The sequence below is a fragment of the Petaurus breviceps genome, unplaced genomic scaffold (assembly GCF_028583685.1).
Source record: "Petaurus breviceps papuanus isolate PSGF00001 unplaced genomic scaffold, PetGlider_PUasm1.0 90925, whole genome shotgun sequence".
Classification (NCBI taxonomy): Eukaryota; Metazoa; Chordata; class Mammalia; order Diprotodontia; family Petauridae; genus Petaurus; species Petaurus breviceps.
The window spans coordinates 37,383,057-37,408,854 of record NW_027187380.1 but is presented as its reverse complement, the minus strand read 5'-3'; the positions used below and the strand labels follow the sequence as shown (position 1 = coordinate 37,408,854).

The 25,798-nt window shown below is 37.3% G+C and overlaps 1 protein-coding gene across 5 annotated transcripts in view; it reads right to left on the bottom strand.

Moving 5' to 3' along the window:
- The window catches only part of ARHGAP44 (Rho GTPase activating protein 44), a 190,100-nt gene that overhangs the window by 86,825 nt on the left and 77,477 nt on the right, over positions 1-25,798 (bottom strand). For all 5 annotated transcript variants that reach the window (XM_069076818.1, XM_069076822.1, XM_069076821.1 and 2 more), the window contains exons 7-10: positions 16,386-16,503; positions 10,076-10,144; positions 861-942; positions 239-366 (exon numbers count right to left, since the gene is read on the bottom strand). In XM_069076818.1, the coding sequence (XP_068932919.1) occupies positions 239-366; positions 861-942; positions 10,076-10,144; positions 16,386-16,503 (397 nt within the window). The remainder of the gene's footprint in view (positions 1-238; positions 367-860; positions 943-10,075; positions 10,145-16,385; positions 16,504-25,798) is intronic.

The following is a 25,798-nucleotide window of genomic DNA, read 5'->3' as shown; positions in this document are numbered from 1 at the left end:
TACCTGTAAGACTTCACAATGTGGTAGGAGAAATGAGATAAGCAGGTAAATACACCGCACACAAAGGAAGTACATGACAGATGTTATAAAATTTGAGAGATTCAGGTCACATCCAGGAATTTATATTGGAAGAATTAGGAATATAAAGGTCACATAGAACTTTTTTCCTGAAAGCTCAGTTGCCTGAGATTGACATGAAAATGAGGGGTCTGTGGCTGATGGATGTATGCACACCTACCTCCTCTTGCATTCCACATTCAAGAAGCATTGTCACACACGCCTCAATAGGAAATGCAATTTCCCTTGCACTGACTGCCAGATGCTCCTCCAAGGGTTTCCCAAAGGATGGTTTTTCTACCCATGCCTCTGTTGTGGAAGCAAAAGGAAGATGGCATCTGGTAAACCGATGGATAGGAAACTTAAGTCTCTTAAAAAAATGAAGGCTTACCCAGCTACTTCTTGATATCAAAGGAACAAGGGGAATTCTCATTTGTGTCCATTAGCTGAAACACAGGTAACGGTGGACACTCAAATAGGATGTCTATTACTCTGGGCTAACTGTTGGCACAATCTACCATGGCCCACTATTCTGATCTTTGAAATTCCATCCAACTCTATAGTTTTATATACCCCCAGCACATATATTCTTTGTTTCTATTAAGGGAAGATGAAGTAACAGACCTATTTAATTCAGTTCCTTCTTTAGAAAAGAGCAAAACAAGGCACTTTCATATTAAAAGGCTGCTGGTTATGAATACAATAACAATGGGGAATGTGATCTTTTCCTCACCCAGATGACAAAAAAGAGTTCTGTTTGATTGCTAGAAACCCTCCAGTAGTAAAGGAAGCTTTACACTTACCCTGTTGTGCTTTTATCTGAGGCAAAACATTCTGCAATAGAGTTAGTGACTTCCTATGGTATTCTGCTTGCACTTCTATCAACTGAGAAGAAACAAAGGCAAAGTATTTCTTACTAAAGTTACATTAGGCAGGAAGCAGGCTTCCATAAAGTACACTGTTCATTAGTATGCTGGCTTAAGCTCAAACTTGCATGGGGAAAAGGGAGGGAAGGAAGGAACCAATCCTGCCACACTATCATTTTATCTACTCCCTCCCCCATTGAAAATATAACCTAAAATCATGCTCATGCTCCTGCTTCATCCACTTTCTCTAATCAAGAGAGACACAAGTGATTCTAAAACTCAAAGTGGTAAGGATGATAGTGAAAATAAGAGGTTCATATTAGCAGCTGGAGCCCAATTTAAATAGCTATTTCTTTAGTACCCTGGTGAAAAGGGATAACTATAGCATTTACCTCAAAGGCTGGTTGTGATGATCAAGTGAAATAATGTATATAGTATACATATATAGTGCCTTCAAGCACTATATAAATATATAAATGTAAACTAGCATTATTATCCTAATTTGTCATACTATCTCCCCATATCAAAGGAGAAAATTAGAAACCAAAACAAAGATTTAAATGTCTATTTATCATTTATCAATTAATTCTATCTATCATCTATCAGAAATATAGGGAAGAAAAAGGAATAAGTTACTGTGGAATAAAGAGGGGAAAGATACTCCCCAGACTTCAGAGTCTAGGAAAGGAAATACTGAGAAACATACTTGCTTACTATTTACAATCAAATGATAAGGTTTCAGCAATTGAATTTTGGCAAAACTGACTCTGCTGCAGTGGGTGGGATACCTCCAGACTGATATGCAGCTTTCAGAAAGTATACTGTGAATTAAAATTGCTTTGGCCACTATAATGTAGCAGAGACAGAATCATCTCCTATCCCCTCCCCTTCCCCCTACCCTCAAGGTTTGTACTGACAGCAGCACCTTTCAAGATTTGTTCAAGTAAGTAAAACATTTAAACTCGTTTACTTTAGAATATTTTGTCCCTAGGTTTTTTCCTATTGTTTTAAGTAGAATTTCTTCATATTACAAAATAATCTTAGAACAGCATTTTAGTCTCAAGTCCTTGGTCTAATTTAAATGAGAAACCTTACCAACCAGTTCTGAAACAATATGTTACACATTTTCCCTACCAGGTGCTCTGTTTGGTTTCTACTCCACAAACATTATGACCCAATGCAGAGTGCCCTCTGGTACCACCACCCCACCCTTACTTCAAGCTTCTTTTTTTTGTACAATCTTCCCCCATTCGATTATAATCTCTTGGAGGTCAGGGATTGTCTTTGATTATTTAAATCTCTCTTTTTTTTTTTTTTTACCATGTTCATAGACATGGTATGATGAGCAATCTTTAAAGATCGAGTGACCAAAAAGGGATTGAATAATTTTAAAACATGACTATCCAGAGAACATCTGAAAGTTCTACTTAATTATTCAATACATATTTGCAGAGAGTTTTGGGAATACTATAAATTGCAAGTGGAAATGGCTGATTCCATATTTTCAAACGCAGGAGGGATTTCTCTCCTTTTCTATTTTTGTCTAAGCAGAGGTAATCAGAATTATTTAACTATTAAATTTATCTCCGACATATTTGTGCCTAAAATTTAGTACAGAATTTCACTCTCACACCATCCTGTATGACACTTATGCTTCCATAAATTCACCAAAGGGGCTTACCCAATATGGGTCAATGTGCTAAAAGACTTACTTTCTCCATAGATGATGGAGCACTCTGGCTGTCCATCTATCGTCTGTTACCCCCGCCACCTGACCATTCATTCTATCATTTCTTCCTACTATAAATGTTTTTCTTTTACCTCATTCTGTTCTCTGAAGTTCCTCATTAGTTATATATTTCAAGTTACTCACATCAGCATGTTCCCCCATTGTCCTTTGAGTGACATTCTTTTGAAATTCTTCATACACTATTGTAACCTATGCTTCAATATGGTAGAATATTGGTATTACAAAGAATAGGCCAGTATAGCTAGGAGATACAGCACTGGTCTGTGTGACCCAAGGCAAGTCACTTAACATTGATTGCCTCAAAAAAAATAGGACTTTGTTTCCATTAGAAGCTTGGAGGTCATGAAAATAACTATAATTTTTTGAAGGTAATTGAGCCTACTCCTATTCTGGTTCAATTCTAGACTTAACTCATTGTCCACAGACAATCTCAAATACGGACTAATGAATAAGCTCTGTTATGCATCTAAATTCATTTTGAAATCTTGGCAATAGCCATTTTTTATTCACTTGGTATTTCCTGTGTAGATTATCCGGACAATTTCTTTTGAATTACTACAGATCTCTTCTAACAAGTTCTGCATTATTCCAGAGCTTAATGCAAACACCACAATGTCATTTGCAAACAGGATCATCTGTAGGAACTTTCTGTCTTGTAGAGAAGCCCTCTTCCACTTGGACTCTGCCCTGGATCTTTTTATTGCAATAGCAAATACTGTTGAAAAACATGTATTTTTCTGTTTTATATCTTGCCAGATGTTTATGATTAGAGGATAATTGAAGAGGGCTATCTGTTTTATCTTTCCTTTTTTTCTTTAATAGAATTTCTTTTTAAAATTATTATTATTTGTTGTTTTTATTTAATTTCCCCCCAATTACATGTAAGAATAATTTTTAACATTTGTTTTTATACTCTATTCCTCCCTCCCCATTCCCCCTCATTGAGAAGGCAAACAATTCCATATAAGTTATATGTATAGTCATGCAAAACATATCCAAAAGTCATGTTGTGAAAGAAAACAAACCAAAAAAAAAAAAAACCAACAACCTCAAGACAAAGTAAAAAAAAAGGATGCTTCAATCTGTATTCAGTCTACATCAGTTCTTTCTCTGGGGATGGATAGCATTTTTCATCCTAAGTCAGTCCTTCAGTCTTGGATGGTTGTACTGTGAGACTAGCTAAGTCATTCACAGCCAATCATCTTACAATATTGTTGTTACTTTATACACAGTACTTTTCACTTTGTATCAACTCATACAAGTCTTTCCATGTTTTTCTGAGAGCATATTGCTCACCATTTCTTATAGTATAATAATATTCCATCATAACTGCATACCACAACTTGTTTAGCCGTTCCTCAATTAATGGCTATCCCCTCATTAATGGCTTTACCCCCAGAAAAGAACCAGCAATAAATATTTTTGTACTTATGATGGGGTACCTGGGGTCTAGGTCAATTTGTGAAACCAACTTGTGAAACCAGTCTGTGAAATTGTAACTGCAATTTGTATTGTAAAATTGTTATCTGTAAAATTCCTTTCCCAACCTCCGACTCTGCCCCTTCCCCCTATCTGCACTAGGCCTAGGCAACACTTTGGGACTCCTTTGTTCTTACTTAATCCCTCATGTCTCCTCTGGTCTGGCCCAAATCCTCAGGTCTCCTCCTGCCTGGCCCAAATCTTATCTAAACTATCTATTCACATTCTCCTCTTGGTCTGCTCTGACCTTTGTCTATGCATTGAGGCCCCTCCCTCAGGTCAGCCCTGACAATGGCAGCCCTACCCTTTAAAAGTAAAAGCATGTACCCCTCTCACTCGCAGGTCCCCTAAATGACTCTTGCCTGCTTCTCATGGAAGTGTAGCAGGTCCCCTAAAGGACTCTTGCCCGCTTCTGTTTTAAGCCTGAGACCTTGAATTCTTTACAGACGATATTGCAGGTTTTCTGGTCTTGGATAAGATCAGAATATCTGCTGAACCTTTTGGGATCCCCGTTTACCCCCCATCACTTATAGGTCCTTTTCCTTTTTGTTTTTTTATCTCTTTTGGGATACAGACCTAGAAGTGGTATTGCTAGGGTATGCATAGTTTTTAAGCATAGTTCCAAATTGCTCTACAGAATGGCTGAATCAGTTCACAACTCCACCAATGGTACATTAATGTCTCATTTTTCTCACATCCCCTCCAACATTTGTCATTTACTTTTTCTCTCCTATTAGCCAAACTAGTAGGTATGAATTGTTTTACCTTGAATTTCTCCAATAAATAGTATTTGGAAAATTTTGTCATATGGCTATAGAAAATTTTGATTGATTCATCAAAAAACTGATTATATCTTTTGATCATTTTTCAATTGGGGTACGGCTCTTATTTTTGTAAATTTGGCTCAGTTCCCTATATGTTTGAGATATGAGACTTTTATCAGAGAAAATTGCTTCAATTTTTTTTTTCAGAATTACTATGGTTAACTTTATTTTCTTCCATCCTATTCCTCCTACCCCCATTTATTATATTCTGTCTCTCCATTCACTCTGTCCCTCTTCAAAAGTGTTTTCCTTTTGACCACCCCCTCCCCCAGTCTGCCCTCTCTTCTATCACACCCCCACCTTCTCTTACTCCATTCCCCTCCTACTTTCCTATAGGGTAAGATAGATTTCTATGCACCATTGTATGCATATCTTATTCCTTCTTTGAGTCAGTTCTGATGAAAATAAGGTTTACTCATTCCCTCAGTTCCCCCCTTCCTCTCCATTGTACAAGTTTTTCCTTGCCTCTTTTATGTGAGATATTTTACCCCATTCTACCTTTCCCTTCCTATTTCTCCCATTATATTAATCTCTCACCTCTTAATTCTATTTTTAAAATATCAACCCTTCATATTAAACTCATACTTGTGCCCTCTGTCTATATATACTCCTAACTACCTTAATAATTGGAAAGGTCTCATGAGTTACAAATATCATCTTCTCATGTAAGAATGCAAACAGTTTAAACTTAATAAGTCCCTTATGATTTCCCTTTTCTGTTTACTTTGTTATGCTTTGCTTGAGTCTTGGATTTGAAAGTCAAATTTTCTATTCAGCTCTAGTCTTTTCAGCAAGAATGCTTGCAAGTCCTCTTCTCTGAAGGATTATGCTCAATTTTGCTGGGTAGGTAATTCTTTGTTATATACTCCTGAGGGTACTGAGTGTGCACCCTTCAGAATATCATATTCCAAGCCATCTGATGCTTTAATATAGAAGCTGCTAAATCTTATTTTAACCTGACTATGGCTTCACAATTGTTTCTTTCTGGTTGCTTGCAGTATTTTCTCCTTGACCTGAGAACTCTAGAATTTGGCTATAACATTCCTGGAAGTTTTCAATTCTGGGATCTTGTTCAGGAGGTGATTGGTAGATTCTTTCAATTTCTATTTTACACTCTGGTTCTAGAATATAAGGACCGTTTTCCCTGATAATTTCTTGAAATGTCTAGGGTCTTTTTTTGATGATGCCTTTCAGGTAGTCTAATAATTATAAAATTTTTCTCCTGAATCTATTTTCCAGTTAAGTTGTTTTTCCAATGAGATATTTAGCCCTGTCTTCTATTTTTTCATTCTTTTGCCTTTGTTTTATTGTTTATTGGCTTCTCATAAAGTCATTAGTTTCCATTTTGCTCCATTCTAATTTTTAAGAATTTTGTTTTATTCTTCAGTGAGGTTTTAGAGCTCCTTTTCTATTCGGCAAATTCTGCTTTTAAGGCATTATTCTCCTCATTGGCTTTTTGGACCTCTTTTCCCATTTTATCTAGTCTGTTTTTTAAAGTTTTATTTTCTTCAATATTTTTTTGTGTCTCTTTTACTAAACTATTGACTATTTTCTCATTATTTTCTTGCATCACTCTCTTCTCTTCCCAATTTTTCTTCTACCTCTCTTACTTGATTTTCAAAATCTTTTTTGAGTCCTTCCATGGCCTGAAACCAATTTACATTTTTCTTGGAGGTTTTGGATTAGGAGCTTTGACATCGCTATCTTCTTATGAGTGTGTGTTTTCATTTTCCTTGTCACCATAGTAACTTTTTCTAATCAGATATTTTCCCATTGTTTGTTCATTTTCACAGCTTATTACTTGACTTTCAACTGTTTGTTAAGCTAGAGCTCTGCTTCTAGGGTGGAGGAGACGCTGTCCCAAGCTTCAGGGATTTCGTGCAGCTGTTTTCAGAGGTACTTCTAGGGACCTGTAAGTTTTCAGTTCTTCCAAGGTAGTATGATCAAAGGAGAGGTGTTTACTCCTCTCCTGACCTGTGCTCTGGTCCATGATTGACCACAAGCCTTCTTTTCTGCCCTGAAATTGTGGTAAGGGTCCCCCTCCACTGTTGCAGTAAGCTCTGCTATGCTAATGCTCCTCCTTGCCATGAGAATGACCCCTAGGACTATGACCAGGATCTGAGTATGGACAAAGCAATGGGTTCTTCCTTTAGTTCTGGTAAAAAGATTCCTGTAATCTGACCAGTTCTTTGACCCCCTTACTGTCTGTAGGGTGAGAGCTCTGGAAGTAGCCACTGCCCCTACTACTGCTGATTCAGTCACTCCTGAGGCCTGCTCCTGGTTTGTTGAGGGTGGGGTTGGGGTATGTGCTGGACTGTGCTTCACTCTCACCCAGGAGCCTCTGTTGACTTTCCAAGTTGTTTTTGGTGTCTGGAATCTAACACTGCTGCCAGTCACCAAGCTGCACTGAGGCCAGCTCCAGGCTTGCTGGAGCCTCATCTGCTCTGGCCTAGCCTATGCTGGACTGTGCTCCTCTCTCAGCCCAGTACAATAGACCTTTCCTGCCAACCTTCCAAATTGTCTTGTGTTGGAAATTTGTTTCACTCTGTCTTTTTGTTGGATCTGCTACTCCTGAATTTGTTTAGCCATTTTTTAAAGGTGTCTGACGGGGTTTGTGGGAGAGCTCTGGTGAGTCCCTGCCTTTATTCTGCTATCTTGGCCTACTGCTTCTTTCTATCAGATAGTACTGCTTACCACCATTCATCCTTCCTCATAAGATTTTTAAAATGAGGTTATATTCTAAATTGATGCTGCCTTTGTCAACTTTTTTTTTCTCTGATTGGTAAGTGAAATGTTTGCTGCAAAAGATATTTTATGTACTCTTTTGGTCTTATGGCAATAGATTTACAGTGGTTCCATATAAATATATATAATTCTACATAAAATTGTGTTGATATAATTACTGATGTCCATTGAGTCATCCTAATTACTAAATTAAATAATCCTAGATTGAGTCATTTCAATTATAAACCACATCTTTCTCTCTTTATTATTCTTGCATTTTACTAATTTGGACAAAATGATTTAGACTGCTGACTCAGAGATAATTTCTACATTGATAATACTTCTTTTCCTGTTAAAAATATAATCTATTTTATTTTTGCAATATTATTCGTGCTTGCCATGTTCAGCCAACTGTTTTCTTGAATAAAGTGTTCATAATATAAAGATGTGAGGCTTCTATGAAGTCTACAATTCTGGAATCTCATAATTTTCCTTAATCCATACTTTCTCATATATTTCTTATCATGATTCTCACCTTTTCTATCTTAGCACTGATGTCACTAAGTATCAGAGTGCATTTTGATTTATTTTGGAGAGTATTAGTGAGTTCTTTTTGGAATCTCTTTTTGTTTTTATCCTCAGCAACTGCTGTTGGTACATAAGTTGCTATTATTTTCATGGTACAATATAAGACAAATAGATATTCTATGAAATAATTATTATTGCAACCTTTTGGGATATGATAAAACTTATGTCCTATTCTTCCACTTAAGTATAACTTCTTTCTGGCCTAATTTATAACAATAATGTGAATATTTCTATGATTCAGCTTCTCCATTGGATGAAGAACTCACATTTAGAAATACCAATAAATTAAATAGATAAAATTAATAAAAATGAACTTAATAAAGCCTAAAAATCCTCTATCTCCTTTTCTACCACTATGCCAATGCCACTGGAGAAGCAGAAGGAGACCACATAGGACTGAGGGTCATTTTAGTTTTTCCTTTGGTTCAAAGGTTTCTATGCTAAAAAAATCCCTCACAAAGTGGCCAGCCTACTGGTGATAAACCTCTTCGAACTAAACTAAATTGGTCTCTAATAGGAGAATTAAGTATGAATATGGCCTCAGCCCACAGTCAAAAGTCTGCCCAGCTTGTTAGATCTTGACAAAGTTTGAAATCTTCTGGCATAGCTTTCAAGAACCCAGTCATCTCTAAGTCATGATGAGGCATTAAAGTGGGACTTTATGGTACCTATATAATTAAAAAAACATTATAGAGCCTATGTTCTAAATGTTCTTCTTCTGTATAAATTATTATGTTCCTTCACTTTTTCTTTGATCATTTCTCTCTTTTTTCAAATCCATGAGAACTTCTTATTCTTACCCCTTACCCTCCTTACTCTTCTTTGACTGGCCATAATGTGGAATTGTAATGGCAAGCAAAGTAGTACTTTGCTTCTTGTTTCAGCTATTCAAGTGCCTTTGAGCCTTGTCTTTGATTGTGTCAAGTCTTTGTTGGAAACAGTATACATTATGTTGCCCTTAACAGGCCTAAGGGAATTTGGAGACCTTCCCTGTCCTGCCCTTAATAGGCCTATCATTACATGGAACCCATGGTGGGGGAGGCTTGCCAAAAGACAAGAATAGGAAGGATGGAACAGGAAGGAGCAGAGCAGAGAAAAGCTCAAGTATGAGTTGGGACCAAGCAAAACTGAGAGGGAGAAGGCTTGTGATTTTGGCACTCTTTTCTGTCTGTTTTGTCTGTGTTGAATTACTTTGTCAGAATGAAGCATTCTGTCTGTTGAAAGAGGACTTTACCAGAAGCCCTGAAAGAGGGCTTTACTACTGTTTGCAGAAGTCCTGAAAGAGGGCTTTATTGTTGTTTACAAAAGTCCTGGGACTTTACTGATGATTTGTGTTTGATTTCTCAAAAGTTTTGTTGGTTTGTGTTACTTTATTAGACAGAAAGTGAATTGAGATGATAGTGCTGGCAATGTGTGTAAATACTGTTGTAGCTCTGTTAAACTTTGTCTTCCTAGAAACAGAAACTTCAAAGTGCTTGAAGTGGAGCAGTAAGCTCAGATATAGAATCAGAGCAGAGAGCTGCCTATGTGTGATACCAGGCAAGAGCTGGGAGAGTTGCCTACCTGTGAATCCAGGCAAAAGCTGGGAACAATCAGTCCATGGGCAAAAATTCAAACATAGGTCTTCCTAATTTCTACTCCACTGTTCTATTACCTACTATACCATGTATACTTAGTCAGGAAGAGTCAAGGTCTCCATTTTTTATGTTCTATTTTTACACTCCTAGTCTTGTTATAGTGACTCAAGAAACAATATTTCAAAATAATTCTATTTTTCCTGGTCTTACCATTTGAAAGTAGTTTGCATAGTCAATTTCTTTGGCCACAAAACTGTACATATCAGCTGAGAGCTGGTCCTGTGAAGAGCAAAATGTCAAGTTATGAACAGTCATGAAAACAACAGAAGACTAATAAAATACGAGTTTCAATATCTGAGGCAGCAGAAAAGTGAAATGGAGGAGTCCTAACTTTCCTTAATCTTGTTAGATTACCGTGGACATATTAAAAATCTTTCACGTATTTTTCACTTAACCACAGAGGGCAGCAATGGGGGAAAAGTGTACAGGTTTAAAAGAACCAAAGGAAAAGTTTTCTAAAATCTGAATTAATTTAAAGTGGAATGGGCTTCTCTCGGGTTTAAATGGATTCTGTGATTCTGTCTGGTGTTATCTATACAAAGTAGAGAAATATGAACTAGTATAAATGTGAGCTCTTATATACCTAGGTGAACCCAAAACTTGTTACCTGGGTACATGCGAGAAATAATAATTAATGTTTCAATGACAACTTGGATGGATGTCTCTAGAGGAATACCATGGCTTATATAAAATTTTTATCAATAACCTAACCAAGGTATAGATGGCTAATTTAGCTAATTTCTTTCTTTTCTTCATTTTTCCTGTTTCCTTAATGACTTGAATGCATTTTTATACAAAACTTTGTGTTACTCCCCCCAATATTTTCCTCATTGTTTTGTTGTCTTCTACTTGCACACCCCAATATATATGAGATATATATTACTAGAACACTCTCCCACTCTTTCCTCTATCTTCCCCAGTGTATTTATTTTTCCTTTCTTATTTCTTCTTTTAATATCATCGAAACCTAACAAAAACATTTACAGGCCCTCCATCTTATTTTGTTCCTTCTATGGTCATTGAGGACCTTAGAGTTCTGAGAAAACACTTATTTCTTGTTTCCTGATAGGAATGTGAACTCTTCATACATTTATATTTTCTTCCAATTACTCAAATGTTTTTATCTTTCTATATTTCTCTTGACATCTGCTTTTATATTTCCAAGTTTCTGAGGTTTGAGCTTTTTAATTAGAAGGTGTAGAAGTTCTCTATTTCACTAAAGGTTAATTAGTTGCCCTATTCTAACATTTTCAGTTTTCCTATATAGGTTATTCTTGTTTGTAAACCTATATCTTTTTTCTTTCTGGAATAGAGTATGCTAGGCTTTACTCTTCTTTTTGGTGGACATTTCCAAGTCTTGTGTAATTTCAAATTTGCCTTCTGGCTATAATATGTAGGAAATTTTCATTCATGATTTCTTGAGGTATGCTATCTTGGCTACTTTTTGTGTCATGTTTTTGAAAAACCAAGATTTTTTTTTTTCTACTTGAACTCTTCTTTAGTTCTACTGTTTTTTTTTTAAAGCAATCGGGGTTAACTAACTTGCTCAAGGTTACACGGGTAGGTGTTTCTGGGTGGGTGCTAAGTGTCTGAGGCCGGATTTGATCCCCAGGTCATCCTGACACTGGAGCCGGTGCTCTTACTCACTGTGCTACCTGGCCACCCCTAGTTCTACTGTTTTTGATATGATCCCTTAATACCTTACTTTTTTTCAAGTCTTTGATTCTGTTTTAATATTTTTTGTTTTTTTATTCATTAACTTTTGTTAATTCTAATTAACATTTCTAATCTTCAAGGAGTAAGGCACTTACTGTACTAACATGTTAATTTTCCCCTTCTCTTGTCTTTAGAATTCTTATTTCATTTATATATTTTTAAAACTGATCTTTTTCTTTCAGGAATTCCAGTTGACTTTGTGGAATCATTTGCCATCATCACAGAGTTATTCTCTTATTCTTTGTTTGTTTATTAGGTGTTTTTAGTTCCAAGCTCTTTCTTGTCTTGTTTAATTTCTTTCAGTTTTTACCTTCTGAACTGGAATTTTATTTTCGGGTCAGGCTCTGCACATTTCTGGTGAGAATTTTTAGGCCTCTTTTATATTATTTTGCATCTTTTCACTGCTTTCTCTGAGTACTAAAATCAATAATGAAATCAAGGGGACCTCAAGCCAGGGGACTGTAATCTTTCAGTGGGTCCTAAGCAGTATGATCTATGGCATGTACTGATCACTGCTCTACTTGTCTCAAAATTGTAGTATCTAACCCCAATTTAAGCCTCAGAGACATAATTGTACATTTGTCCTTATTTGGAGCTCCAGTAGACTACTGCTGGCCCAATTCTCTGTAAGCTGACTAGAAGGTTTAGAGTACAGAACTATAGACCTATCCCCTGGTCCCAGATTCCTGCCCTGGTTACTCATCTGTAGGCCCTAGCTCCAGTCTTTGAGCTGAAGCTCAGATCATGTTCTGGGGTGAGTACAATGAGATACAAACTCATCCCCAGTCCACAATCAAGGCCATCATACATAGCTTCAGGTCCCAGCTCATGTGTGCACTAGAATCCTAGTTTATCCATACATCAGCTCTGTGTGAACAAAGCCTACTCTGGCCTCAGTATCTAACAGACCCAAGCCACTGTTCATGCTAGAGAAAGCCTTCTTTTCTAGGGTCAGATGAATATAGCTGCCAAATGTTCCCTATTCCTGCTGCATGCCTTGGTACCACAAGCCATTGACTTCTCAGATCCTCCTGCATCTCAGAGTGACACTGCTGCTGACTCATCACTGTACTGGCTGAAGGCTCCCATCTAGGTCTTTTGGCCTCAATCCCCTATCCAGCATCTATAGGCTTCTGGGTATCTCCACATACTAATCTGATTTGGAAAAATGAACCACTCTGGTTTCTCCTGATCATTACTCCATCTGATGCTTTACCACAATCTTTTCTAATGTAGGTATGGGGAAAAGCTTGGTTATATGGCTTCTGCTCATTCCATCATCTTTGCTGGTCTCTTTCCATGATCATTACTAATCATGCCTTCCAATTCTTGCTAACAATATTATTTGACAATTCATTTAGTACCCTAAGATTTAGTTCATCTGTGTCTGGTGACTTGAATATGTCTGGGCTAGCAGAAGCTTTTTTTTTTAAAAAAGTTATTATGATGATTATTTTGGGTAACAAATTCCTATTAGTCATTTTGGTTATGTTCATTTCAGACCAAAAATCATTCTCCTGTCTTCAAGGAACTGATCTTCTACTAGGGTATATAATAGATAAAGATATAAGTAAATATAACATTTGAGTTGGGAGAGAGCACTAAAAATTAAGTGGTTAAGGAGAGGCTACCTATAGGAGATGATACATGAGCTGAGCCTTGAAGAACATTAGGTTCTAAGAGGCAAAGGTGAAGGAGTACTTCCCAGGCATGGGTGACTACCTGTGCAAAAGATATGGAATGTTTGATTCTATGGAACAGAAAAGAGATCAGTTTGTTTGTAACATAATGTGAAGGGGAGGTATTATGAGATAAATCTAAAAAGGTAGACTTGAGTCAGATTGTGAAAGCAAGGCACAGAAAACAGAAGCATAATAAGAGTGCAGAAGTTCTGGCTTTCTTGCATTACAATTGACCCACAGACCAACAGGAGTGGTTATTTCCTTGAGCATACCCTTTTAGACAATTTTTAAATTTAATTGTTAGCTTTTGGCTGTCATTAGATTTGTCTCACCAGTTTTAGCTCATTCTAATCTAATTCTAACTAGGTATTTTCATTTAATCAGTGTACTTTAATCGGCATTTAATATGGACAAGATAACCTCTAGCTAAAGCATATATAAGGCATCATAAGCCAAGTATTACTTTTATTAAATAAAATTTCAAATCAAAGCAGAAGCCCTTTTAATAAATATCATTTTAGGCAGCAGTGGGTGCTATTTGTAACATCTATACTCCTAATTTAGTTAACAGCTATAAAATTTCTATTATTCCTGGGGCATACCGATACAAATATGAGACTAAGCATATGCCCCTTAAGTTGACTCTAATACGTTTGATTCTATTTTGCTTTAGTAATTTCTGGGAAGAAAGATGAGGGAATGCAGCCTTATGTGACTCAAGACAGGGATGTGTCATTTTCAGTTTTAAGCACTGAAATCTTTGGCATTGAAGCCAGTAATTTCTCTCCTTCAAGCTGGTCACAGATCACCAGCTTGTAGAAAATGGGAAAATAAAATTAAGAGAATTAATTTGATCCATAATGATAAATAATACCAAATATTAAAATTCCATTCTCATTTGCTAAGAATGCTTATATACAGCACAATCACTCCCCACCTTCCACAAATAACCCAGTTTGTTCATTTAGCTCTTGCTTATGAAATAAGTAATTTACTTTTTTTGTTTGTTTGTTTTTTGGAGGGGGGAAGGTAGGGCAATTGGGATTAAGTGACTTGCCCAAGGTCACACAGCTAGTTTTTGTGTTAAGTGTCTGAGGCCAGATTTGAACTCAGGTCCTCCTCAAAGGAGCTGGGCTGGTGCTGTATTCAGTGTGCCACCTAGCCGCCCCAGTGCAGATGCCTTTTTAAAAAATTAATAAGAAAGTAATCTGACCACATTAAGATTGATATGTTTAAAGGTTCTTTGTATCTCATAAATACATCAAATATCAAATATGGGATATAAAATAAGATATAAATGTACTTAAGGAGATTTTTAGGATGTATCTAAATCCCTAATGATGTATATTTTTGTAATTGATCTGCTAATATAAAAAAATTAAAGGTAAAAAATGATCACAAAAGAAAAATGGGAAAGAATATAAAGAGCAAAACTGGAATAGGCAGGAAAGAAAAGAAATCAGTAATAATAAAATTATCAACAATAATAATTATTAGCTAGATATGATATTATTCATACTCCAGGAATGTTGGCATTACTTTTATTGGTTCAATGATATATGAATTACCAGGCTAATGAATTCTTTTGAATCTATCATTGCTTTCAAAGTGAATAAAGAAGTCTGGACAGGCTCACTTGAGTACAACCAAAATACTATTGATCTATGATCGTGGTCATTTGGGTGAACTTAAGACAATGAGCCTCATGGGTATTCCAAAAGAATTGGCTGTGGTTATATGGCAAAGGATTACTTATTTTCTTTTTAGTTTTTCTTTTCATTTATTGATCACCAAATCTACCCATCTCATGTTTGATGTAAACTTGATTTCACTATGCTCATGTGATACTGTATGATTTTATGTTTCTAAATACAATTTTAAACTCCTGGCTAGACTCTGGGAATAGCTACTTCAGATAACATAACTGAATACATTTGCTACCCTTCAATAATGTGCTTTTTGGTGGGGAGTATTGTGAGCTGTTGGAGAGCAAATTTTTCTAGACAGCAAGCTTTTTCATAAATATATAGTGGATTATAGTATTCAAAGAGTTTGGAAACATAAGTGTCATGGTGCTCTGAAAAAACATTTCCTCCATAAAAGTGAATAGTTTTACTCTCAGGAGTTAGTTTCTCAAATGTCTAGTACTTAAATTTGATCGAATCTTTTTTTTTTAAGCAATTGGGGTTAAGTAACTTGCTCAAGGTTACACGGCCAGTTATTTCTGGGTGTGGTGCTAAGTATCTGAGCCCGGATTTGATCCCCAGGTCATCCCGACACTGGAGCCGGTGCTCTTACTCGCTGAGCCACCTGGCCACCCCTAATTTGATCGAATCTTGAAGATAATAAGGCTAACAGTGCCTATGGTTTGCAATAAGAAAAGGGGATTGGTTAAATATAATAGCAGATAATTAGAGAAAGGTCAAATAGAAGTTCTTGAATATAAGTAGTAAATCTGAATTACCTACTGCCAGAGTACCCTATAAGAATTTGTGATAAAAGCTTTTTTTTGTTTGTTTGTTTTTTAATCTAGCACTGACAGGAGCATCAAAGTAAGGTAAGTACAACAAATATTCTTTTCTTTTGACATGCAGGAAAGCTAATAGAAATAGTCTGCTATCTTCTAGTCCAGCACACAATCAAATTTCCTTCCCAGGGTCCTCCAGACCCTTGCTTTCCTATACTTCTAAAAGAATCACTGAGATGCACATCAAGAACAATGATTCTTAACCTCTTTTTTGTCATGAACGCCTTTAAAAATCTGGTGAAGCCTTTAGTCTCCTCAGAATAATGTTTTTCAATGCATAAAACATATAGGATTATGAAGGAAACCAATTATAACCAAATATAGATACTTTAATATTAAAAAAAAGTTCACATACCCCAGGTTAAGAATCCTTGACAAGAATATACTAAAGAATTAAATGAGGCTTGGTACCTACAAATACTCTGAATTTCAGTTCAAAAGAAAGATGCATTTTTTTTGTGTTATTAAGTCTCTTGTTTCTTTGGCTGTGCCTTCTGGTAAGGGACAATATGGGGTCAAGGTAGGGGGTGGGTACCCTGCATATTTCCACTCGGTTTGCGGCTTCCTCCATTTCTTCCCTGAGGGCATCAGCTTTGGCACCTGATGGCTGTAAATTGCTGGACAAACCTGAAGATTTGGAGGTCTGCTGCCACCTTGTGGGAAACAAGAGAGAAAAAGAGAGGCATGAAGTAAGAATATGGTCCCTAAATACACAGGAATTATGATAAGAGCTAAGTTCTCCAGGGACTATGAACACCTGATGATAAGTATTACCCAGGAAGCTGCTGACCAGACCACAACGCTGCCCTGTTTTTAAAGCAAGAAATAGAAATGTGTAGTCAGGAGCTGAGGTTCAAGAAATGTATAGTCAAGAGTTAGGGGTTCCAGCCCTTCTGGCACAGATGTTGACTACATCTATTAGTTTCTGTCAATTTCATTTTCAAAAAACAAAGAATACTATTTTCTACATCTCTCATGAAGAACAATTTCTCAGTACCAGGCCAATTTGTGAATAACTGAATTACATGGGAAATGTTTGACTTTAGAAAGAGCCCCAGGATAACAATATCATACAAATTGAAAAAACACACAACATTCACCTTTTCTATCAGTCTCAAAGTTCCATGAATATAGTAGCTTATGGTAGTTAATGAGATTTTTGCAAAAAGTACACGCAAAAATCCCATTCCAATGAAGTATATGCCAACAAAACAGCTGGTGGAAGTTTCAGTGATAAATTTATGTCAGATTTCAGGAAAAACTTCCTAACATATCTACCCCCAAATGGAATGGGTTTTCCTGGGAAGTAGAGAGTTCTTCCTCACTAGAGATATTCAAACAAAGGTTGGATAATAACTTGTCACTGTAATGGCAAGCAAAGGAGTACTTAGCATCTTGTTTCAATTCAAGTGTCTTTGAGTCTTGCTCATGATTATATCAAGTCTTTGTTGGAAACAGAACCTGTGAAGCCCACAGTGGGCAGGGCTTGCCAAAGAATGGAACAGGAAGGATGTAAGAGGTAGGTGGAACAGGGAGGAGCTAAAAAACATATAAAAAGTTGAGCATAGCTGGGATTGAGCAGAAGTGGGGGGAAGCATGGCTGTGGCTCCAGCACTTTGTCTGTCTGTGTTGATGTTACTTTGTCAGACCAGTCTGCTGATAGAGGACATTGTTTTTGTTACAGAAGCCCTGGGACCTCACTGATTGTTCAGAAGCCCTGAAAGTGGATTTTCTTGTTGTCTCTTTACAGAAGTCCTGAAGGAGGGTTTTACTGAAGTTTTCAGAGGTCCTAGGACTATAATGATGATTTGTATTGATTTATCAGACCTTGTTTGTGGGTCTGTGTTTATTTCACAGGCAGAAAGTGAATTGATGATGGTGCTGGCAATGTATACAAATGTTGTTGTGGCTCTGTTAAGCTTCGTCCTCCCAGAAACAGAAACTGCAAAGGGCCCGAAATGGACTGGTCACAGTGAGCTTCAATATGGAACCGTAACTGGACGAGGAGCTGGACGAGGAGCTGAGAGCTGCCTACCTGTGAATACTGGTGACAGTTGGGTGAATTCAGGCAAGAGCTGGGACCATGGAAGAGGAAACATGGAATTTGGGAGCCAGCTTCTAGCCAAGATCTTTCTTTGAGTACTTAGTTCTGACTGGCAAGATAATGATTTACTGTGACCTAGGGGTGGGAGAACTTTGTACTTTTTACTTTGTACCCCTTAAGGATGATTGAGTTAAGGATGATTGGAAGCTAGTCTCTAATCAAGAAGAAAGAAGACTTTCTGACTGACAACATTAAGACAATGTGACCTAGGGGTGGAAGAGTTTTGTATCTTGTATCCTGAATGATAACTTTTAAGAATATGTGGCCACTTTAGTGCTAAGTTATTATGTTGTGTCATTGTGAATGCTGTACTTGGGTTTCTGTGAATCTTTTGCTTTAGTTTCCTGCTGAATAAATAGAGAGTTCACTATACTATGTGATTCAGAATCTTAGAGCTATTCACAGCAGCAGTCCTCTGGAGGGCTGCTTGTGCTTGGCTTTACAGTCCCCTATATAGTTGAGAAAATTCTTGTATTCTTTTGATTTGGACTTGTATTTATCACCACTTGCCTCAACTGTTGCAAGAGCTTCCTATTAAGTTCCCTTTCTAGTCCTTCCTTGTTTCAAGTCATCCTCTGCACAGTTCCAAAAGCAAACAAGAAAATTTTATAAAACCCTAAGAAGCATAATTTATTTTTGTAAAATCAATAAAACTAGTAGAAGACTTTACATTTTTTCCTGAATAGTTATTTAGGAAGGCTTCTGCTTTCTGTACTTACTCTCCATCTATAGCTTCTGGGGTAGCTGGTACATACCATCTGATGATACATTCAAACAACTCTCTTGCTCTTAAGCAACAGTATCTACTTCTGAAAATAAGTACTCTGCTTTTTCTGGCTTTTCACTGACCTCTTCTTCATGGAATTTATTTTTATCTGAGGCTCCAGTATAGTATCTATTGCCTTAATTTTGGAGCCCTTCATACCAGTGAGGGAACCCATAAGGATTGTATCTACTGGAAACCAGAGAGGGACTTTCTCCTGTAGCTTGGGTCTTGTTCTCCTAAGGTGTGACTAACTCTAGGTTTCTCAATGAGCTGTTCATTCTTATAATTTAACAAGAATCAAGGTGAAAGTACCTATCAGCTCAGCTCCCCAAATAACTTTCTGAAGTATGGATCTGTCTCTCTTGCTCAAGAATCTTCAGTGACTCACTATTGTTTTTGGATAAAGTATTAATACTTCAGCTTGCCCTTTAGGTCCCTTTACCATCTGGCTCTAGCTTACCTTTCTTTATTACCTATACACTACATGCCAGGTGAAAGAGGGTTACATGCATAGCATGACTTAACTATTTCTCATCATCATAGAAGAGGCAAGGGAACATGCTCCTAAGAGAATTATGACAAGGTGTAATGGAAGTGCCTTGGAGAAACTGTGGTCCATGTGTAGAAATTCCATAACTGCTTCTGGTTAGCTAATTATGTGATGATGATTAGGAGGCTTTGATTAGTCATTAAAAAAAGCCAGTCAGTCTCATCTACTGTCTGATCTTGGTTTGACTTGGTAGACAGAATCCAGAGAAAGATAGGACTGTAAAGGGAGAGAACAAAGGTCTTCTCCCTTCCAAAGCAATGGACCCATGAATACCTAGATTCTCTTCTTCCCCTGGTGTTTCTTTTCCATTTTAGGTAAAGGGGGAATGGTGTGCCTATGTCTGCATTTTGAAGCCAGTTAATCATTTATGTTCCAGCAACAAGGAGTAACCTTCAGGATCTAACCTAGTGGTAGCTAAGACAAGGGCTTATCCAGCCTGCAAGCTGCATTTGAACATGAACTTGATAGAAATAGAAAGAAAGAGGTAGGAAAAGGAGAGAGTGTGTCCCTAAGTTGTGGGGGGAAATGGTTGTACTTTTTGTCATATATCTTTTAATTAAATATCTCTTTTGTAAAATCTAATTGATGCTAACTGGTTAAATGCAACTGGGATTTTTGATACCTAACAGTGGGAAGAACTCAGTCAGTCAGCACTCAAGTTGAAAACATTAGAGAAAAGACACCCCCAACTCCTTAGGGTACTATAGTACCCTGATGGGGAAGATGGATCCTGTTTCTGGAACAGTGAGGCCACAGCATACTTGCTACATAGACAAACTGGTCCACATACTATTTCTTAAACTCAGCATTCTATCTCTTGCTTCCATTACTTTGCATGGGTTATTCTACATGCTTTCCTAAGAAGACAGAAACCTCCAATAGTGCAGGATGGTAAAACTTTGTATGATCTTGATTTTTAGTATTAATACAGAACATAACAGTGGGGCCTCATGATCCTTCTTGACTTCTGGGATTTTAATCAGGAGGTTTCAAAAAAGCTAGTCTTGGGACCCTTTATCAAAGAGTATATTTACTCTCTTTTTAACTACACTATTTAGAACTTTTAATTTCTATGTTATCCCTCTAAGTAGCCTTTCCTGATGCCCTCAGTTGTTAAATTCTCTCTTTGTCTTCAAATTATGCTGTATTTACTTATCTGTTTACATGGTGGTGAATGTAAACTCCTTAGGGGAAGGAGAATAATATATCTACTGGAAAGGGTAGAATACCATAGAGAGTTGGCTAGTGGTGTAGTGAATAGAGCACCAGCCCTAGAGTCTGGAGGACCTGAGTTCAAATCTGACCTCAGACACTTAACACTTACTAGTTGTGTGACCTTGGGCAAGTCACTTAACCCCAACTGCCTTCCAAAGAGAAAAAAAAAAGAATACTATAAAGAGAATCAATCAATAAATGAGTCAATGCAGGAAGAATGAATGTACTTCCAACAAAAATGGCTATGTAAATGGAGATAGATCACTAATCTCTTATTTTATCTTATTTAAATAAGATAAATTTAATTTAATTTAAATTTATCTTATTTCATCTTATTTAAAATATCCTATTTTAACAAAAACCTGAACTTTATACTAGTTTTAATAACAATCAAGAAGTCCAATAAAAAACTATAGCAAGTAGCTTCTTCTATGCCAGAACAGCCTGTGAGGAATGGGGGTGGAGGAATATTAACATTTAACATAAGACTTAGTAGTTTCTACAACAAACCAGAGGAGACTTTGGGATACAAATTACAAAAAAGCAAACTAGACGGGCTACAACCAAAAATAACTTAACCTGCAATGCTGAATAAAATCCTACAGGGAAAAAGTAGAAATTTCATGGAATAGAGAACTTTCAAGCATTTCAGATGAAAAGAACAGAGCTGAGTAGGAACTTTAAAATATAAAAAGAGTAGAGAAATTTAGAAAAGTAAATCTATATGAACAATTGAACAGAGCAATACAATAATGTAATGCTAACAATCTAATGGGGGGAAATGAAACAAATCCCCCACAGAATCTGAATGTTTTCAAAACGCACTGCATAAAGCAAGAGAAAACCTAGAGGTGGAATGGTTATGTTCTGAAGGCCTATGAAAGAGAAATAGGACCAAAATAATAGCTGAGGAATTCTGCCTTCTTCCCAACTTCTGTTGTCTTTATCTCATCCATCTAAGGTACAGCTCTCTCTCCTCTGATCTGCTTTTCCTCAACATAGCTTTGTTGCTATCCCTAGTTTTTTCCATGGCAGTTTTTTATAAGATGACAAGGAATTGAAAGGGATGATTACTATCCTGGATGAGAAAGTCAGGATCCAAACATATCTAGCCTGAACTGAAAAAGATAAAATTTAATGGGGATAAAAGTAAAGTATTGTGCTTTCACAAAAATCAGTTTCACAAACATATCTGTGAGAGGTTTCACTAGACAATGTAATTCATGTGAAAGAAGAAAAATCAGGTGATTATGATGAATTTTAAGTTCAATGGGAAATATGGCGGTGACACTTTTGTTTTTGTTGTTCAATCATCTCAGTCATGTTTAGCTCATCATGACCCCATTTAGGGGTTTTCTTAGCAAAGATAGTAGAATAATTTGTCCTTTCCTTCTCCAGTACATTTTACAGATGAGGAAACTGAAGTAAATAGAATAAAGTGATTTCCCCAGGGCCAACACAATTGATTTTAACTCAGGTCTTCCTGTCCAGTGTTCTATCCACTTAGACATCTCATTGTCCTGAATGGCAGTGACAATAGCAGCCAAGAAAGGTCATGTAAACTTAGGCTGCATGAAGAAAGTCATAAGGTTTAGAATATAGGAGATGATAGTCTCATTTTACTTTTTTTCATTTGGAGTATACTTGTGTAATGGTAATGGGAATTTGAAGAGCTTCCCTTCCCCTTAATAGGCCAAATATAATCACATGGAGTCTGTGATGGGAGGAGTTGTTTGAATGGGCAGAGCAGGGAACTGGCAGTCTGAGCAGTAAGACAGAGGGAGGGGAGAGGATGCAGGCAAGGAGACAGGTAAGATTGAGTGTTTGTTTGTGGAAAGGCTAAAGGATGGTGTGGTTCCCTACTGTGTTACAGAGTATTAACTTCTTTGTTGCTATGATGGCTTGGGTATTCTGGTGCTGGGATTTGGCTTTCTGGTGTCTGAATAGATGTTTTTGCTTCTGTTTTCCATATGGAGAGTATGTTATATTTTGCAATTAAGAACTATGCCAGCAAATTCATAGTTGCTGTCAGTGCTGTGAATATTGCACTGGCGCTACATTTGGTCACCAGGATGGTATCACGAAATACTGAACCTCAATTTGGAAGTAAAAGGACTTTATAGAAAGAAGTGGATATCCCAGGATGGGAGAATTTACCTTGTTCTTCACTAGCAAGGGAATGAGCTAAAAGTACCAGATCCTGTGAAAACTGGGAACCAAGGCAACAGAAGAGAGAACCTAGAGATTTAGAAACAAGCTTGCAAGGAATACCAATGAAACCAGGTAAAGAACTGGAAGGAGTTTGTAGAAGAGATTGGGTTTTACTAACAGGTTACCATATTATATGTAAAAACAGAGGCAAGCTGATGGAAGAGAAAGCTCAGATGGAAAGGGGCTTAGGTGAATTGCACGAGAAACTTTCTTATTACAGCATTTGGGCTCTCTTTTAGAAGAGCAAGCTGGGGAGAGGGGGTCTCAGGTGATAGAAAAAAGGCTGCTGTGTTTTTAGCTCTCAAAAATAAGCAAAAAACTAGCAAAAGGAAGGTGCATGCAACTCTGGCATAGGCTGAGCCTAGTTGCCATGGCATGAATGCCAGAAAAATATGTGGGAGGAAAATGAAACAATGTTAAACGAAGAGTCTCTTTCAAGGGCAGACTCACTCCATACTGAGAAGAAAGCAGGAGAACCAAGGAGGCCACAAAGAATTCAGGGAGAAAATTAAGGATTTCACTCAGCATGAGGTCTCTGAAAAATTAAGTCGATTCACCCAGATGATGGCAGAATTGTTAATGTCTTGGATGATGAGAATTAGTGATGAAGGGGCCAGAGGAGTATGGGTAGATAGCACAGATTGGTTGAAATTTATAGGTATTAGTTAGAATTCTTTTGTACAGAAAACTTTTAGGGATCATCATATGCTAGGAGGGAACAAAACAACTAGTCTGTTAGCTTTAGCAGCAGATGGATGCAAGAAAATATGCTACTGACTCTATGTGGTCTAGTGGAAACAGACCCTGGTATTCACTTATAGACTGTATGAGAAAGTTAAAGGAGTAGGTAATGAAAACTGTTATCATGATGGGAGACTCTGACGCTTATCACAATATCCCCTTAGCAGTTTCTCATAGAAATATCATAGTGAAGAAAGCTCCTCCTGCTTGTAAGAATCTAATACTGAACCTACTAATCGGGGAGATAAGGCACTCTCTTTCAGAGATGCTGGATAAGATTTCAAAGCTAAGTGACTTCAGGGAATGGGAAAAAGATAAATTTCCTTGAGAGACAAGAATAAATGGCCAGCAGATTCAAAGTCAGAATAGACTGACAAGAACAGAATTATTTACTGCTCTACTAAGAGCAAGGGTAGATTTTAGAAGAAAAGATGGCATTCCAACTAATGAACCATACAAAATGTAATAAGAAAAGGAGCTTAAGAGGGGCGGAGACAAGATGGCAGTGTAGAAGCACGAAAACTCCATGTGCTTCCCCCATAACCACCTCAAATACCTATAAAAAATGACTCTAAACAAACTTTAGGGATACAGAACCCACATTGACAGAGAGAAAGAAATCTCCCACTGAAAGTAGCCTGGAAGGTAGACAGGAAAAGTCCATCACAGTACACTGGGAGCAGAGCCTAGCCCCACATGAGCCCGCATTTATAGCCCCAGGGGGGCCCCCAACCAGCTCCAGCTGGAGGAACTTTGGGAGAACGGATCACCAGCAGCTTTGGTAGTTTCTAGAATTATCGACTCATAAATGCCAAAGACAAAGTCAGAGGTCAGTGTTGACTTTGGGAACAGGGACTGCAGGAGTGCTGTCTGGCCTCTGCACCTAGAAGAAGTGGCTGAGGCATGGCAGCTGCCACCGCCTGACTGCTTCAGAGGTCCTGGCATGCAGATTGTAAGGGGACCAAGCGACTATTTTGAGGGGGTAATTGCTCTTGCTTTAACCTACTTGGTTCTGTACCGCTGTCTATGGTGGAGGTCCTGGAGTGTGTGAGCAGGTGCCAGAGCCGGTAGAGGGTTCAGGGAGGGCAGCCAACTAATAGTTCCAGCACCTATGAAAACACCAGCGATTTGGAACAAAGCTCTCCTCTATAGAAGCAGAGTTCTACTGTGTCAAAAAACTCAAAAGTCAAGTAATTGAGTGGCAATATGAGCAAGCAAAGGAAGCAAAGTGGTCCAACTTTAGATTCCTATTTTGGGGACAAAAAGGATCAAAGCATGGAAGAAGAAGACAATTAAGTCAGAACCCCTTTATCAAAAGCTTCCAAGAAAAATATGAACTGGTTATAGGCCATAGAGGAGCTTAAGAAGGATTTTTGAAAACCAAATAAGAGAAGTGGAAGAAAAATTAGGAAGAGAAATGAGAATGATGCAAGAAAATCATGAAAAGAGAGTCAACAACCTGACTGAAGAAAATAGAACCTTAAAAATTAGACTAACTCAAATGGCAAAAGAGACTCAAAAAGGCAATGAGAAGAAGATTGCCTTAAAAAGCCTAATTTGCCAGATGGAAAAAGAATCTCAAAAGTTCATTGAAGAGAATAACTCCTTTAGAATTAGATTGGAGAAAATCGAGGCTAATGACTTAATGTGAAATCAAGATACTATTAAACAGATCCAAACAAATGAAAAAATAGAAGGCAATGTATCTCATTGGAAAAACCACTGACCTGGAAAATAGATCCAGAAGAGAGAATTTAAAAATTGTTGGACTGCCTGAAAGCCAGGATCAAAAAAAGAACCTAGAAATCATCCTTCAAGAAATTCTCAAGGAAAATTGCCCTGATGTTTTAGAACCAGAGGGTAAAATAGAAGTTGAAAGAACCCACCAATCACCTCTTGCAAAAGATCCCCAAAAGAAAACTCCTAGGAATATTATAGCCAGGTTCCAGAGTTCTTAGATCAAGGAGAAAATATTATAAGCAGCCAGGAAGAAACAATTTGAATATTGTGGAAACACAATCAGGATAACACACGATCTGGCAACTTCTACACTGAGAGATCAAAGGGCTTGGAATATGACATTCTGGAGGTCAAAGAAGCTCGGATTAAAACCAAGAATCACTTTCCCAGCAAAACTGAGTATCATGTTTCAAGGGAAAATATAGTAATTCAATGGAGTAGAGGACTTTCAAGCATTCATGATGAAAAAATCAGAGTTGAATAGGAAATTTGACATTCAGATTCAAGAAGCAAGAGAAGCATGAGAAGGTAAACAGAGAAATCATAAGGAACTTATCAAAGTTGAATTATTTACATTCCGACATGGAAAAACTATAATTGTAATTTATGAAACTTTTCTTA